General features: G+C 58.2%; 1 protein-coding gene across 2 annotated transcripts; it reads right to left on the reverse strand.

Moving 5' to 3' along the window:
* Positions 1-6,493: 6,493 nt before the first annotated feature.
* RNF208 (ring finger protein 208) lies at positions 6,494-15,770 on the reverse strand. Of its 2 annotated transcripts, XM_084821468.1 has the most exons (3): positions 14,902-15,184; positions 14,760-14,841; positions 6,494-10,856 (listed from the first exon to the last, which is right to left on the reverse strand). In XM_084821468.1, exon 3 carries the CDS (start codon positions 10,153-10,155, stop codon positions 9,340-9,342), a length of 816 nt encoding a protein of 271 aa, XP_084677594.1. In that variant the 5' UTR covers positions 10,156-10,856; positions 14,760-14,841; positions 14,902-15,184; the 3' UTR covers positions 6,494-9,339. The 2 variants fall into 2 exon arrangements, with proteins under 2 accessions (XP_084677594.1, XP_084677595.1); XM_084821469.1 differs by lacking the exons at positions 14,760-14,841; positions 14,902-15,184 and adding an exon at positions 15,353-15,770.
* Positions 15,771-16,297: the final 527 nt, after the last annotated feature.

Raw genomic sequence — 16,297 nt, forward strand, 5'->3', positions numbered from 1 at the left:
GTGCGGGACCAGCCCGGCAAGGATGCGAAGGGGCGCCCGGCCTGGTCCTGCTGCTGAGCGGAGAAGGAGGCGGGGCTGAGCCCGGAGAGTCGTAGAATCATAGAACAGCAGGGCCGGGAGGGGCCGCCAAGGCCATCGAGTCCACCCCCCTGCTCAAGGCAGGAAGCCAAGTCGGAGCACCCCGGACAGGTGGCTGCCCAGCCTCGTCTTGAAGGCCTCCAGTGGGGGAGAGCCCAGCGCTGCCCCAGGGAACGGGCTCCACTGTCATAGTGCTCTAACGGTCGGGACGTTTCTCCTGATGTTCAGCCGGAATCCGGCTCCCTGTCACTTGAGCCCATGATTCCGTGCCCTGCGCTCTGGGATGACCGAGAAGAGATCCGGGCCCTCCTCTCTGGGACAGCCTTTCGAGGACTTGAAGAGCGCCGTCCTGTCTCCCCTCAGTCTTCTCCTCTCAAGGCTCAACATGCCCAGTTCTTTCAAGCTCTCCTCACAGGGCTTTGTGTCCAGTCCCCTGATCATCGTTGCTGCCCTCCTCTGAACCCTCTCCAGCTTGTCTGCATCCTTCTTAAAGTGTGGTGCCCAGAACTGGACACAGTACTCCAGCTGACACTGATAACCAGTGCTGAGTAGAGAGGAACAATACTTCCCAGAATTTAGAAGCTATGCTTCTCTTAATGCAGCCCCAAAGAGCATTTGCCCTTTTTGCAGCCACATCACATTGTTGGCTCATATTCAGCTTGTGATCGACAACAATGCAAGATCCTTCTCGCTTGTCATGTTGCTGAGCCACGTATCCCCCATCTTGTAACTGTTCATTTGGGTCCTTTTTCCTATGTGCAGAACTTGGCATTTATCCCTATTAAATGTCATTCTGTTGTTTTCTGCCCAGTGCTCCAGTCTATCAAGATCACTTTGAACTTTGTTTCTGTCTTCCAGGGTATTGGCTATCCCGCCCAATTTTGTGTCATCTGCAGATTGGATCAGCATCCCCTGCACCTCCTCCTCCAAGTCATTCATAAAAATGTGGAAGAGCACCGGGCCCAGGACTGAGCCCTGCTCGTTACCTCTCCCCAGTTTGAGAAGGTCCCACTGATAAGCACCCTTTGAGTCCGATCCTGCAGCCAGCTGTGGGTCCACCGGACCGTTGCTTCCTCTAGCCCGCTTTGGCTAGTTTGCTCCTCAGGAGGTCGTGGGGCACTTTGTCGAAAGCAAAGTGAGAGTCACACAGCTCTCCATCGAACATCCAAGCCAGCTGTTCCCAACCTGGTGCCTTCCAGATGTTTCAGCCTATGGTTCCCAGAACCCCTTTGCCAGCTCTGCGGAATGGTAGCCGGACACATCTGGGAGGGTGCCAGGTTGAGGGGGCTGACCCAGGCTCCAGCCCCCGGCCCGTACCAGAAAGGCAGAACCTGAACTGTGTGCTGCAGCATCACCCTGGGCCAGTGTGCGTGTTCGCATGCTGGCGCTCTTCAGATGGCCCTCCCTTTGCTTTCTCATGTGGGTAAAGCTGCCCATTAGCCATCCAGCCTGTCTTCTGTTTTGCTTTGGGGCCAGTGGTTGAAAAAGCCAGAGCAGAGGGAGCTGTTCCCCTCCCCAGAAGAATCAAATTAGAGCAGCGCCAAAACTCAAACGATCTCCTATCTTTGTTAATTTAGGATTCTCCCCTCCCCCCGCTGCCCTTCTCAGCTGTTACCAAAAAAAAATGGTAAATAGGGCAGCTTTTGCTCTGGGCTTTGTCTCTGGTGAGGTGTCCACATCTGCCCAGGCCTTCCTCACCCAGGCCAGAGGGCTTTAAGTCTAAGACTTGCTCTAATTCGTGCCTAGATACCAACATTCTCTCCCCCCCCCCCAAAGTAGATTCTTGTTAATTGAACTATTGTTTCAATTGAAACTAGAGCTAAAACACACACACACCCCTTCAGAATACAGGCTAATGGCAGAACTCAGAAAGGTTGCCTCAGAAACTGTTTCCAGGGCCAGGGCTTGGTCCCCATGTCGTGCTCTCAGAAATGAGGAAGTGGATCTGAGTGTATGCAGAGTGCCTTCCTCCCCAGCCTCACTATGAAATCAGGCTAATCAACAGTGGTGTGGGTAGTTGTGTGCTCAGTTGTCGTGAGTAGGAAAACACAAATGAATATTTCAATAAAAAATGGCAAATACCTGAAAAACCCAACCAGCAGAGGATGGCAAGCTATGTCAAGGGGGGCAGGAACTCCACACCTCGCAGCTGCTTAATTTGCAAGTCAAATTAATTCAAACGGGAGCCTGCGAATTCCACTAGTCCATAAGTCCTACTGCTGGTAACTGAGCATGTGCAAAGTGCATTTTGCTCTTCCCCACCCCCTTTGTAATTTTTTAGATTAAAGGGTGGGCCTTCTAGACCTCCAGACCTTTTGTTTTAGAAATTTCAGTATGGGGCGGGGAGATAAAAGTCCCTAAATATGTGAGTCCTCTGCAAGTGATCACAGATGGCCCTCCCTCCTCCTCCTCCTCCTCCTCTCATCAGAATGTACAAGCTGCTTTGCTGGGCCAGGGCAAAGGCCCGCCTAGTCCTGCCGGTTCCACCGTGCGGCCATGAGCCCTATCACCATATTTTGTGTCAAGCGCAGAAGCGCTCCTTTGGCCTGGCCCTGAACTCGCTGCCAATCCGCTTCGTTACGTGACCCCCACACAGGCCTGATGCCACAGTGAGCCCATCGGCTCCACTTGGCCTTTGGTCTCCGGAGCTGCTGACCAGGGTGCCTCTCCAGGCCCATCTCCTTTGCCCAGCCTCTCCATGGGTTCTTTACCTCATCACAGCTCAGCATCAGACCTGGTTCCTCTTTCCACCTTGTCACAGGGTTGAGAAGCAGTTTACAGAAGTAGGGGTGGGTGGGAGGGGTTATAAACTAACTCACCCTTTCCCCAGTTGCAACTGCACTAGCCCATATGATGACACTGCAGAGTTCAGTGTGCTCTAAGGATTTAGCTTTCATTTAAAAACAATGACACACATCAAGTTTCTAGCCCTTAAGATCGCAATAGGAGGTTTGAATGCAGATAGACAGTGCCTGATGAAATCTCAGAGGGAGGGGGAATTTTCGGTGGATCTCCAGTGCACCCCATAGCTCTTTGCCCTTTCCCACATACTTCTAGTAACTTCTGTGCCATCCTTATATCCTTAACAACTCTGCATATTTTGCAAATAAGAGTGAATTCTACTGCTGGATCAACCCCAGCTCTGTCTCAGTCCGGTGTTCTCAGGGTGAGCCAGATGCCTCAAAGAAGCTCATGAGGAATGTAGCAGTGGAGCAATGGCCTCCACTCCTGCTCAGCCCTGGCATGTGGGCTCAGGAGGCCGTGGCTGTCACTGCGGAAGGAGTCTCCGTTTAATTTGCATCGTTTGTGTATCTCAGCTTTCCTTGGTGCAGAACTGGGCTTATCATTTTGCGCAGTTTAGTTTCCTTGGTCCCCTGTTCACAAGACTGGCAGGCAGCTCCCACTTCCAAAGTGGCATTTTGCTGGCCCGCTCCTGCCACTCCCAGCACCATCTTAACCATCATACACTGCAAAATAGGCACCTGCTGTAGGTCAGTCATGGTGGAGTCTCTCTCTCTCTCTCTCTCTCTCTCACACACACACACACACACACACACACACACAACAGCTCCTTGTTGGAGTCACCACCTTTTTCTGGCAGCTGAGTGTCAGGCAGAAATCCAGCAGGTGCAGATTTCTCCTGCATTGGCTGTGCCCTTAAACACTTCCAGTGTTGCATCTAGCCCATGTGAATTCTACACCAAGATAAGTTCAGAATGTGCATATTAACCAAACGGCCTCATACCTGCAAAACTGAATTTGCTTTCGCCAGCCCTGGGAAAACAATACACATGCAGGACTGGATTTACAATGAGGCTCTAAACACTACAGAGTAGGCCCTTCAGCAGACCAGTTGCATCCGAGTAGTTCAGTGAAAGCAGAAAGGTGGTTCTGGTGCTGGACATAACACATGAGAAATCCCTCTCGGACCATCCTGCTTTGGAAATCTCATCAGATGTAGCCCTGTGTTTCCACGTGATCCTTTGCAGCCTTGCAGGCTAGGAACGTGGCTTTTTTTGTTTTTAAACAATAGCCTGCATTTCTGCAGAGCAGAATGCTGCACCCAGTGCCAAACTGACTTTCAGGAGGGTGTGATGGCAGGAAACCAAGACACCCCCTGCTTGAGTCCATTTGCTCCAAAAATTCACCCATGAAAATAGCCTGCTTATTTCTGCCTCTCATGCATCATAATTCCCATACTCAGCAACAGCCTGTCCTGCGTGGACTTAAAAGCCAAGAGGTCAATGGGTCTTTGGGCAAATGATCCATGGCAGCCTGTGCATTGCATGGCCCTTTCGCAGTGGCCCACATGTGTACTAGAGGCAAGAGGCATCCTTGCCTTCCACCCACTCAGAGACCCCTGGCACAGTCATAGAATCACAGAAGGGGCCTACAAGGCCATCGAGTCCAACCCCCTGCTCAACGCAGGAAGCCTGATTCCCAGGCGGTCTCCCATCCAAGTACGAACCAGGGCTGACCCTGCTTAGCTTCCAAGATCAGACGAGATCCTTGCGTGTTTAGACAGAAAAGTCCTGCAACTCCCAGCATTCCCCAGCCAGCTGGCTGGGAATGCTGGAAGTTGTAGGACTTTTTTGTCCTACACGATTGCACCCTTAATGTCCTGTGGGGGGGAAGCTTGAACCCTGAAGACAGACAAGTCTAGCAACCGTGACAGCCAGTGTGGTGCAGTGGCTAGAGCGTTGGGCTGGGACTCGGGAGACCTGGGTTCTAGTCCCCACTCAGCCATGAAGCTCCCTGGGTGACTTTGGGCCAGTCCCATGCTCTCAGCCTAACCTACCTCACAAGGTTGTTGTGAGGATAAAATGGAGAGGAGGAGGAGGATTATTTGGTTCTGAGGAGGAAAAAAGGCGGGATAAAAATGCCATAAATAGGGTTTAGACAACAGGAGCTGACCTGGGACACTTGCAGCATAGTCTAGCCATGGGTTAGCTGGAGCATCAGAGAGGCCAGGAGAAAGAGAGCTTTTCCCCAAGACAACAGGCCCAAGAGCAACTACATCTGGCAGGGACCCCCAGCTGCTGTCTTTGTGTGAGAAGGAAGCCACACCGCCATGGGGTCTCATCGGTGCCAGCTGTGCAGTGCGCGAACTTTCAGGCTACACAGAGCACTTCCTTCAGTTGGATGTGAAACATTTTAAAAGAACGGCTGTGGGCGGGGGCAAGAAGGATGTTTCTGGACTCAGGCATGGTCTTTGTCTGTTTGTTTAAGATGGTAATGAAGGAAGCCTTTACAGACCAATTGAGTCACAGATGAGCCACATGCACCCTGGTTACACAGAGGCCTGCTGGGACAGAGACGCAAATGGAAGCTGCCCAACTGGAAATGCACAGCCCAGCAGTTCACTGAGGCAGTCTGCAGTTCAAATTTGGAATTAGCCATTGACTGGCTAGGTACATTTAGGGCACAATCCTATGCATGTTTGGACAGGAGAGAAGTCCTACAACTCCGAGCATTCTCCAGCCAGCACCCTTCAGCTAGCTACACAGCCCATGCACCCAATCTGCAGCATGGAAATAATCACGCCGGCCTGCTGTAAGGGCTTGCTGGAAAGATGAAGATACTGGATGTGCAACACTTTTGACACTGGAATTGTGCTATATATGGGCTAAGTAGAAGTTGTCACAGTATCAAGCTCTAGATGCAAACCCAAGAAGAGCCCTGCAGCTGGTTTGGACCACAGTGGGGCCATCCGGTCCAGCATCTTTCTTCCCACAGGGGCCAACTAGATGCCCAGAGGAGAAGTCCACAGGCCAGGCGGGAAGGCAGAAGGGCTTCCCCCTGTGCTTAATGTACAGAAATAAATCTGGGATTCAGGTCTGTGTGAACAAACGCACACCCACGCTCCAGAAGCCCTTTCCTTTAATTCCAGGTCTGTGTGAACTCTCCAGTGAGTGAGATATGCCCTCTGCACTTGCTCAGGGGCACTTTCATCTGTTCACATACCTGCGATGCCAGGCAACCATTGGCCCCCAGCTACACACTGCCTCCGAAAATGGAGGTGCATGCATCCGTGCCTAGGCATGTTTATTTATTAAATTCATCAGTCGCCCACCTGGCTGATCACCCAGTTCACTCAGAAGCAAGTTCCCTGGTCTCAGTTGAACTTGCTCTCGACCGAGCATGCATGCCGCTGGGCCTCGGCTGCTCAGAGGAGCTGCTCCCGGCTGAGCGGGTGGCTCCTGTGCTCACTGTCTGGCTGCATCCAGTTCAGAAAACACCCAGCGCTGCCAGTCCCGGAGGGGCGAGCTTGACAGCGACGTTTGCAAAGTGCCAAGGCGGCAAAAGGCCGCCGACATGGCTGCTGGGAGATGGCTGGGGAGGAGGAGGGAGACGAAGGGAGAACGGCATGGGCCTCCCACAAGCCAGAGGCTCCCACATCAGCCCCTTTCTCTTCCGTCGGGGCTCTGCTAGTCCTCTGAAAACCTGAACTGCTTTTTAAAATCTGGCAGCATCAAATTGGCACATTGATAACGGGGCCTCCCGCTCCTTTGGTGGCGATGCAGATGGGCCTGCAAAGGGCCTGGGCCAGGCGCACCCCCCGCCCCGTTGCTCCTCACCTCTTGGGTCAGGCAGGGTGATTTGGCTAACAAGGGATTCTGGGAAAGGGAAGGTGCCGGCGAGGAGGCTGGCCTCTCCATGGATGAGGGTGCCACGGAGGCACGGGAGGGAGAGCGCGTCACAGGTTTGTGCCTCAGCCAAATTACAAATATAGGTCTTATAGCAGTATAACCATTGCGCCTCCCCACCCCACCCCCCACATACACCCAGAACTGCAGTTTGGGGCAAGGGGCATGAGAGACCCTTCCTGGCACAATTCCCAGGCTGGCCTGCAATGAGGGAATGACCATGAAACTGGTTCCAGGCTGCAGCATGGACGCAGCCTCAACAGCACCCACAGCCACCAGCAGAACACCAGGGCCCCCCTTCCTGCCCCTTCTCCACCTGGGGCTGCTCCCCACCCCCGCCTGCCCATCCGCCCTGTGCCACAAGATGCCCTGAATGGAGATGGCTCAGCGCGCAGCTTTTTTGGTTCAGTAGTATAATCTTTATTTGGGAGATTCGGTTGGGGGTTCACAAGGCCAGGTATAAAATGGGAGGGAGAGAGGGAGGGGGGGAGGCATTCACCAGCAGCTGGGCTCTCAGCCCCTTCTCCTCAGCAGGCTGCTCTGCCACCCTCCCTGCTCCCGGGGCCACCACAAGCCACCAGCCTGGGCCCAGAGGGGCCTCCGAGCAACCCAGGCAAGGTGCAGTGGCCAGAGCGCTTCTCGTGACACGAATTCCAGACTGTTCCTGCTGTCTGTGCAGTGGTGGTCCCCTGAGCCAAGGGGCTTCCTCAGGCTCAGCACTGAAGATCTCTGCCTAGCCTCTGTAAGGACCGCCCGTAGCTGCCCAGCCTTTTGGATCAGTGCTGGCTCCCATCGGACCAAATCCATCCCTTGAACCAGCCAGAAGGGTTTAGAAAAACCCTAAAAGGGTTTAGAAAACCGCTCCTGCCCCACCTTTCCCTGCTATTTTGCCCCATGTCCTTAACCCTGATTGGCTGGGGACGGTACACAGCCCCTTCCAAACAGGTCCATCCAGAATATTCCGCCAGTGGGCCCTTCACCTGCCTTCCTCCGCTCCATCACCTCTCCTCCCTTGTGTCTTCCCTCAGATTGTCTCTCTGGACGTTGATCTCAGCGTTACCCACGGACTCTATGTGAACCGCAGCTGGTCTTGCTGTCAGACCCCACAGCTACCAGTGGGCAGCTGTGAGGGGCAGGGGGGAACCGCATGCCTTTCGGGCCCGCTTCTGGAGAGATCCATGTGGCACGTTCAGCCAAAGCTGCACCTATCCAAACCTTGTGGGAGAGAGCCAGGCCCCCAAGGGGCCTGGCTTCCCTGTCCTGCCCACAGGCATGTGGGGCCGACAACAGACAACTGAGACCTGCCCCACTCTCCATGTCTCTAGTCCCAGATGTTCACAGGATGTCTAGCAAATAAATTATGGCTTTTTTCTCACTTGGCAGAAAATCTTTTGCACCTGTTGACCCCCAAAAGACCAAACCCTGCAAGAGGAAGTTGGCATTGCACTCCCCCAACCACCCCTCCCTCCCAGGGATTCAAAGAAGTAGCCAGATTGAGTGCATATAGGGAGAGGTACGTACTTTTTCCCTTCAACTAGGAAGCAGGTCTTTTTCATGAACTGGTATGTCTTTGCACACGGGGCTCTTATAACAAGGCAGGGCTTGGCCAGTTGTTTGTGTTCACTCCCCAAATTTCACTAGTTGAGAGAGAGCGCAGGGTGGGTGTCACCGATGGGAAGGATGCAGCCCGCCGGGTTAGGATCATTCTGGGGCGTGGGCCTGCCTTTCCTCTTCCCCAACACGGACGCAACCCAAGAAGGATCATCGCTACCGCAATCCATTTTATTTGACGGCAAGGGCCCAACAAGGTGCATTTCCGAAACAGTGACAAGAAAGAGAAATCCTCCACAACGAGGATTTAAAAAACCCTACATTTGTTTTCCGCTTCCCTCGAGGACCCGCATCAGGGAGATCAGGCGGCCCTACAGGGAGGTCCATTGGCAACTCTCTTTTGAATGGCAGCCATGAGTTGGACGCACAACAGCTTGGCCACAGAAACAGAAGCTTTGGCAAATAACGTCAGAACGGGCGCCCGCGCCAGCACGCGGCACAGGCCCTGCCGGGCATCCCTTCTCCAGGCTCCCAGGCCCCGCCTCCTCCTCGACTGCTCCTCTCAGTTCCAACGGCTTCCCTTCTGGGGCCGCCACTACAGCTGTGACCCCAGCGGTCCTGCCGGGACCCTGTGCCGTGGCAAGGGGGTAGGGGTCCCACCCTGCCTCTGGAGGTGCAACCCAGGGCGTGGAGGGCGGGCAAGTGGGGGCCCGTGGCCATGGGCTGCAAGGACTCGCTGGCCAGTCTCTGCCACTCTTCCGGACAGCTCTTCCTCTGGCCAAAGCCTCTCCCCCGCTGCCACCAGACTGCGCCTCCATGTCTCCCCTTGCCCAGGAGTGCCAGTCGACCTGCTTCCTCCACCTACGCCCAGGGCTCGCTGCATAGGGGCCCCTGGCAGGATGCGCCACCGAGCAGCGGCTGATCCCAGGGAGCCGGCCAGATCCCAGGCCAGTCTCTCTCGGCCTCCGCAGCCATGGCGCTTTCCTCACACACGTGCAGACCCGCCGCCCGGGACGGTGAAGGGGCTCAGGGGGAACCTGGGGGAGGGCGGCAGACACGCAACTTACATGATGGTGCAGGAGGAGAGCGGATTCCGGACATGGCAGGTGCAGGCTGCCCCGCAGTACTGGCGGAAGGTCTGGTAGCAGCTGCGGTCGGCGTCGCTGCTCCACTGCACCTGGCTGGCGGAGAGGGCCTCGGCGGGAAGCCTGCCGAGGATGCTGGTGTTGACGGCCAGTGCAGCCAGCCCGTAGTCAGTGAACAGCACTGTCTCCCTCTTGCAGGTGGGGCAGGAGATGAACTTGTACTTGGGGCAGGACTCGTACAGGATCTGCAGGCACTCCTCGCACACCGAGTGCAGGCAGGAGAGGGTGCGCGGGCGCTTGCGGGTGAAGTTGTACACGTGGCCACAGGTGGGGCACTCCAGGGGCTCGCAGGGGGCGGGGGGATGCAGCACGTACTGGTTGGCGATCACCTCACCCGAGGGCGGCGGCTGGCGGTGGCAGCAGAGGTCGGAGCTGCCTTTGCGCTGCCCCGGGTAGAGCCGCTCGCGCCGGGGCATGGGCGGCGTCCGGGACAGCCCTGGGGGGCCTGGGCTGCCCTCCAAAGCCGGCACTCCCCCACAGGCCTGGTTGACGATGATCTCCGACTCGGACGGCCAGGCCCGCTTGGCCCCCAGGGGCGGCTCGCGGCGGGGCGCGGGGACGTAGCGCGGCTGGGAGGCCTGGAGCTCCGAGAACTTCTCCGGGCGGATGATCTTCATGGCCTCCATCTTGATGATGACCTGTTGCCCCTTCAGACATGACATGAGGAAGTTCTTCACATGGCTGTCCGTGGCTCTGGGCTCTCCGAGGGTCTCTTGCATGAGGCTAGATGGCATTTGCGGCACGCCAGGCTTTGAACCGTGTGCGGGCCGTGAAGCGGCAGTACAGGAGGGAGCCGCGGCAGCAAGGGCACATCCTGGAGCAGCAGTCACAGCAATGGCACTTTCCAGGGGGCCTGCGTTGCTAGGCCGGGGGGTCCGTGTGCATCCCCAGCAGGGCCCGCTGCAGGGCGGGAGGTGCGTTGGAGAAACCGTCTCAGGTTTGTGAGAGCGCTCTGCAGCCAAGCGGAGCCCGGGGGCACGGGCCTTGCTCCTTGGCCACCTGCAGGGCTACCCTCTGGAGACTGGCTGGATGAGCAGCGAGGAGGGGGCCCGTGTGGCTCGCTTCCTTCCCACCCTGCGGGGCTCGGCCACCTTGGCTGCCAGGGAGTTGAGCTACAGCCACATCTCTGGGTGGAATGTGATCAGGGCGGCCCGTGCCTTGTCTCGTGCCCCTCCCCCACGGGCCTTGATTCCTGTTTACGTGCGAGGAGATCCCAACAGGGCTCAAGAATGTGTTTTGCAAATTCCTGAGCTCTGACTTCCCTCTCTCTCCCACTCTCCCAGTCACAGGCGTCCACAGAGTTCATTCCCCAAGGGCAGGTGCCAGGAGAAAGATTCGCGGGTGGAACACGTCCTACTCAGGTGCTGGGCAGCAAGCTCCCTCCAGGTAGTCACCAGCGTCTTCACGTGGAACAGACTCGGTCTGCCAGCTCGGCCTAGAAAGCAAAGCAAACCATTTTTTGAAAATCTGACAGTGTCTGTGTGCGGAAACTGCGGGCTCAGTTCTCCCTGCCGTCAACGAAGCAGCAGGCATGGCCGGAACAGTCACCACTCCAGCCACACAAGCTTGTTCCTTCAGACACCTCCTCCCCCTCAAAAGTTCTGTGGAACTCAGAAGCTTGTAAAGATCTACCTGGTCCACTCCAAGGCATCGCTTTGCTTGCCCTGTGCTGATGCTTTGCTGCTGGCCCCCTCTCCCTCCTCACCACAATGAATGTGTCCCTCCGTTTCCTGGCGCTCTCTCCACGCCAACATCCCTTGCAGTCAGGTGGCCCTTTTTTAACCCCTTGGGGGTTTGACCTATCTCATCTCACCTGTTGTGTTACACCTCACCTCCTCCTAGCTCAGACCCCTTGGCCCATCTAGCTCAGGACTGGCTACCCGAATGGCAGCAGTGACTCTCTCTCCAGGGTTTCAGGCATGGATCCTCCCAGACCTGCCCGGAGGTGCTGCCAGGGATCGAAACTGGGACCTTCTGTGTGCTAAGCAGGGGCTGTACACTGAGCCACGGCCCTCTCTCTCCCTGGTAAGATGTCTGCACAAGGACCTGAAGCCTGGGCCTGCAGACTGAAAGGAGATGCTCTGCCGACTGATGCTCTCCTCCTCGTTTCTGGAGCAGCCGCTGGGGAGCCCACATTTGGATCGGGCCATTTTCCCAGGGAGTGCACACACTCAACAGACCTCCTCAGATTTTTTTCTTCCTTTCTCCACCAGGCATGTCTGCATGACTATTCTAAAGAAACCAGCGTATGCATCCATTGTCTTGAGAAAGGAGAGTGGAAACTGCCCCATCATTGCAAGCCCTCTGGGAAATTATGGAGGTTGTTAAATTTTCCCCATAGGAAAGGAACAGTCTGCCTGAAGTCAAACATCCCTGCAGATCTCCACACAACAAATTTCTAATGCCAAGCTTCAGTCTCTGGAAACACAGGAGGTAAGAGAGAGACTGCACCTGAGCGCATGCAGTGCAGAGCTGTTCCACAATGAAGGGTGTTGGAGATGACGGGCGACTGCCTACACGCACACATGCACACTTCCTGCTGTCAGCAGGCCCAAGAAATGAGCGGGCGGCTGCTGCGGTTTCTCACTGTGCTAATTTCAACAGCCCACGACTCAAATGAACAGTACACTCTGACGTCACATGTGCTTCTGACACCCAGGGCATGCGCCTCCACCCCACATCAAGCATGGGCAAAGTTTCCAAGCTCCACCAACGTTTCTCCTGCAGTCGAGAGCCACAGTACACAAACACACGCATGCAGCCTGCAGTGCCGCTCCAGCTCCGTGCCCCAGCCCATCCTTGCACTCAAGCCACATCTAAACCACAGACGTGGATTGCTTCACTAGTCATTTCCTCTCCCAAGGGAGCCCCAGGCACTGTTGAGCTCTGACAGAAGGAGTCTAGAGACACCAAGAAGTTGAAATGGTTTCAGGCTAGCTAATGTGAGTGTTGGAGTACACAAGCTTCCATCTTCACAGGACCCATCTCTCTGAGAAGTGGGGTCAGGTATTGGCAAAGTGCGCAAGATGGTCCAAACTCATCCAAGCCACCAACACAAGATGGACTTAGGTGAGCCACTGTTCCTTCAGGTTCGGCCCCCACATCTGCAATTTGGGAAAAATTAATCATCACACCAGCCTACCTGATGGGCCTAAGATATGTGAAATATTTTTGAACACTTGAAATCTTGCATATATTCGGTCAGAATAGAAATGTAATACAGAGCAAGTCAGGATGCACTGATGTGGACCAACTTTTTTTTTATGATGGAAGTTTGTGAGTCACACGGGCCTCTTCTGCTTCAGGCTGAATTTTGTTGTCCTGAACATCAGGAAGCCTTCAACAGAACAAAATCAGATGTTATTGTGCCAGCTGCCGGTGCTTACAGAGCTAGGCCAGTCAGTCTTCCTTTCCCAAGCAATGTCCACAGACGTTTCCGTCTCCAGAGAGAGAAAGTATGGGTGGAGAAAGGCCGTGTTTTTTTCAAAAGAGCTGAAAGTGGTTTACAGAGGCATCGCTTCCCAGGGCATGTACACATCTTTGGTCCTTTTATAGATTCTAGTCAAATAGATTCTACAAGTTTTGAAATAGCACCAGACCCTACCAAACCTCTTTAGCAGAGGTGAACGTGGGTGCACATGGAGAATAGCATGCCCACTTTAAAGCACCTTTTGTCTCTCTAGCAAAAACACACACCTTCCGCTCCCCCGCAACTCGAGATGAAACAGGCACGTAGGTTACTGTTGATAAGCCATGCTGGCAAGAGTGTGATGTAGGCAACCTGGTGCCCTCCAGATTTCAACTACAATTTCCATCAGTCACAGCCAGCATAGCCAGGGATTATGGGAGCTGTGGTCCAAACCATCTTGAGGGCACCAGATTAACTACTGCTGTGGAGAGTTTGGGTTCAAAACTCTACTCAGCCATGAAGCTCACTGGGTGAATCTCTCTCCCTCCCTCAGCCTGGCCTTCCTCACGGGACTATTATCATTGCGCTACATATACTTGCTGGATGCGCCTGATCTCGTCTGACCTCGGAAGCTAAGCAGGGTCAGCCCTGGTTAGTCCTTGGATGGGAGACCGCCTGGGAATCAGGCTTCCTGCGTTGAGCAGGGGGTTGGACTCAGTGGCCTTGTAGGCCCCTTCCAACCCTATGGTTCTGTGATTCTGTGTGCCCCTGAAAGGCAGGACACAAATGTGATCCATGTGTCCAAATTCTCAGCCCAATCCTTGCCACAAAAAGGATGTTGTGATGGTTGCTAGCAGAAGAAGTTTTTAGAAATGGATCAGTGAACTGTATGGGCCATTCACATCTCCACAGCTGCTGGCCAGGTGGCTACTCCTGCCTATCCGGAGGCCTCTTGGGAAGCCCCAAAGGTGGCAAGCGAAGCGTTGCACTGCTCATCAGTGGGGCAGGGGTTTGTACGGCCTACTCCAAAATACGCCCCTGTGGCATCCTCCTGCCAAAACGTGCATCTCCCTTGTCGCTTGGGGCAAATGTCTTCGGGAGGGTGAAGGGGGCATTGTTATTCTGAAGAGCGCAGTGGACGCTGCCGGGTGACCCTGGTGCCTGGAGGAGGAGAGGCGTCTTCTGGGGGAACAGCGGCCTTGCTGGTCAGAGCAGGGTGGTTCCACCCGGCCCCGGCGGCCAGCCATGCCCAGGTAGAGGCCTCCGGGAAGCCCCGCGAGGCGCCCCGCACCTGGCGCGCAGAGGGGGGCTCCCTGCGTGCCCAGCCGTGCCATGCGGCTGTGGCGGCTCAGGGCCTTCTCCAGCCCTCTGGGGCTCGATCCGAGGCCCCGCCAAGGCAGCAGCACCACACCTCCGGCGGCGGCCAGACGCTCTCCGCCTCCCCGAGGAGCTGGGCAGGCCTGCTCCCCCTCAGGCAAGCGCTTCGGGCCAGGACCTGCTCCGGGCCGGGCTGGCCCGTCCGGGCTGCTCCGCGCACAGCCGGAGGCCGAGCAGGGCCCCGGCCTCAGGCGGCGGGCGGGCGGGCCGGCCTCCTGCAGCGGGCGCCAGGCGAGCGCAGGGGGCCCTCCGCCAGCCCGGCCTCCTCCGCGCGCGGGCAGCCCCGGCACCCCGCCGCCCCCGGCCCGGGCCTCCAGGAGCCCCTCCCTCCGCCTGCCCATGCGCGGCTAGCGGCGACCCGCACGGCGGGCGACCCGGGCGGCGGCGGCACTGGAGCATCCTCTCGCGCGGCGGCGGGCGCCCCTCTCCCCCTCCCGCCGCCGGGCCGGCCAGAAGCAGGGCTGGGCTTGCTCCGCTCCCGCGCCGGCTCGCTGCTCCGGGCCTCTGGGCCAGCCGAGCCCGGCCCCGGCCCCGGCCCCGGCCCGGACTTGCCTCGTTGCGCGCCGGCGGCGGGGCCTCCGTCCGTCCGTGGCGGCTTCGGCGCGGCGGCGGCGGCCCTGCTAGCGCCGCGCCGCTCCGCTCGGCCAGGGCTGCGGCAGGCAGCGGCAGCGGCAGCGGCGCTTCCCCGCGCGACGGACGCGGCCTCCCGGCGGCGCCCGCGCGGCGCTTCAGGGGCGGCGGCGGCCGGTGCCCGGGGGGCGGAGGCGCGCGCCCGGGCAGGCCGCGGCGCTTGGGCGGGGCTCCAGCGCCGCGCGCCCCTCCTCGCGGCGCCCCGGGCCGCCTCCCGCCTGCCCCCGGCGCGCTGCAGCGGCACTAGCGCAGCGCTGCAGGCAGCCCGCCGGCTCGTTTCCCCCGTCCGCGCGGCGGCGGCGGCGGCGGCAGCAGCGCACCGCCGCGCAGCCGGCGGCCGCCGCGCCTTAGCGCCCGCCCCTCGCCCGCCTCCTCCTGCGGCTCTTCCGAAGGACCCGCCGCCGCCTCTCCTGCCCCTGCGCGGCAGCCGCCCGGCCCCCTCCAGCCCGCTCGCTCCGGCCCAAGGGCGCCGTGGCCGCCAAGATCCCGCTCTGGGGCCCCACCGCCGCCCGGACCTTCGATCTCGGTCAGCCGCAGCAGCCCGGCGAAGCAGCCCGCGGGTCGCAGGCCAGGGCGTCGCGGCGGCACGGACGGCGCTGGCCCTCGCGGGGAGACGCCGGCCGGCCACGTCCTCCTCCAGGGGCTCGGGACGGGAGCGCAGCAGGCCCAGCGCCTCCTCGGGGCCGCGTGGCTTCCGCACCGAGCGAAGCGCGGCTCGCCGACGGGACGCGCCGCCCGGGGCTGGCGAGGAGGGCCGGCACCGCGGGCGGCTTCCCAGGGACCCGGCGGCGGGGAACCAGCCGGCCGCTCCTCCGCCTGCGAGGGGAGCCTGGCGCCCCAGGCACAGAGGCGCCCCCGACATCAGTGCCGGGGCGGCGGCAGCGGCGCCGAGGGGCAGGCGAGGCTCCTCGGGCGCGGCGCGGCGCCCGGGGCGTTTCCAGGGGAGGCGCCCCTCCCTCCCCGCAAACGGGCGCTCGGCCTCGCGGAGCTGCGCCGCTCGCGAAAAGGCCCCTGCTGCGACGCGGCTGCTTGCGCACTTGCTCGGGGCACAACCCCGCGCGTGTCCGGACAGAAGGGAGCCCTCCAGCTCCCAGCGGGCAGCCCTGCTGGCGGGGGAATGCTGGGGGCTGGAGGACTTTTTCCTGTCCGAACGCGCATAGGATTGTGCCCTGAAATGTAAGCCGTCAGTTAAAAGGATGCTCAAAACAGTTTCATTGGTTGACGGCGCTCGTTTTCCAGTAAAGGGCCCTCCGCAGTTCCTTTGCCTTCGCTTTCCCCCTCTCCTGTGACTGTTGTCCACACCATCCGGAATGGAGAAAAGAGCACTGAACCGGCCCTCCGGCTGGACTTGGGCTTCCATTTGCACTACAGGCGTGGGGAAGGCAAAATGTCCTCCTTGTCGCATGTGCCGAAATGCCCTCCACCAGAATGTCAGAGCAGACCGGCTCTTTCACAAGCTT

The sequence above is a fragment of the Heloderma suspectum genome, chromosome 14 (genome assembly GCF_057233095.1).
Source record: "Heloderma suspectum isolate Gila_16-S chromosome 14, 16-S_ref, whole genome shotgun sequence".
In the NCBI taxonomy this organism is placed as follows: domain Eukaryota; kingdom Metazoa; phylum Chordata; class Lepidosauria; order Squamata; family Helodermatidae; genus Heloderma; species Heloderma suspectum.

Bases quoted from the DNA above. Each gene is read 5' to 3' on its own strand.
- RNF208 (XM_084821469.1), bottom strand. From the start codon at position 10,155: ATGCCATCTAGCCTCATGCAAGAGACCCTCGGAGAGCCCAGAGCCACG.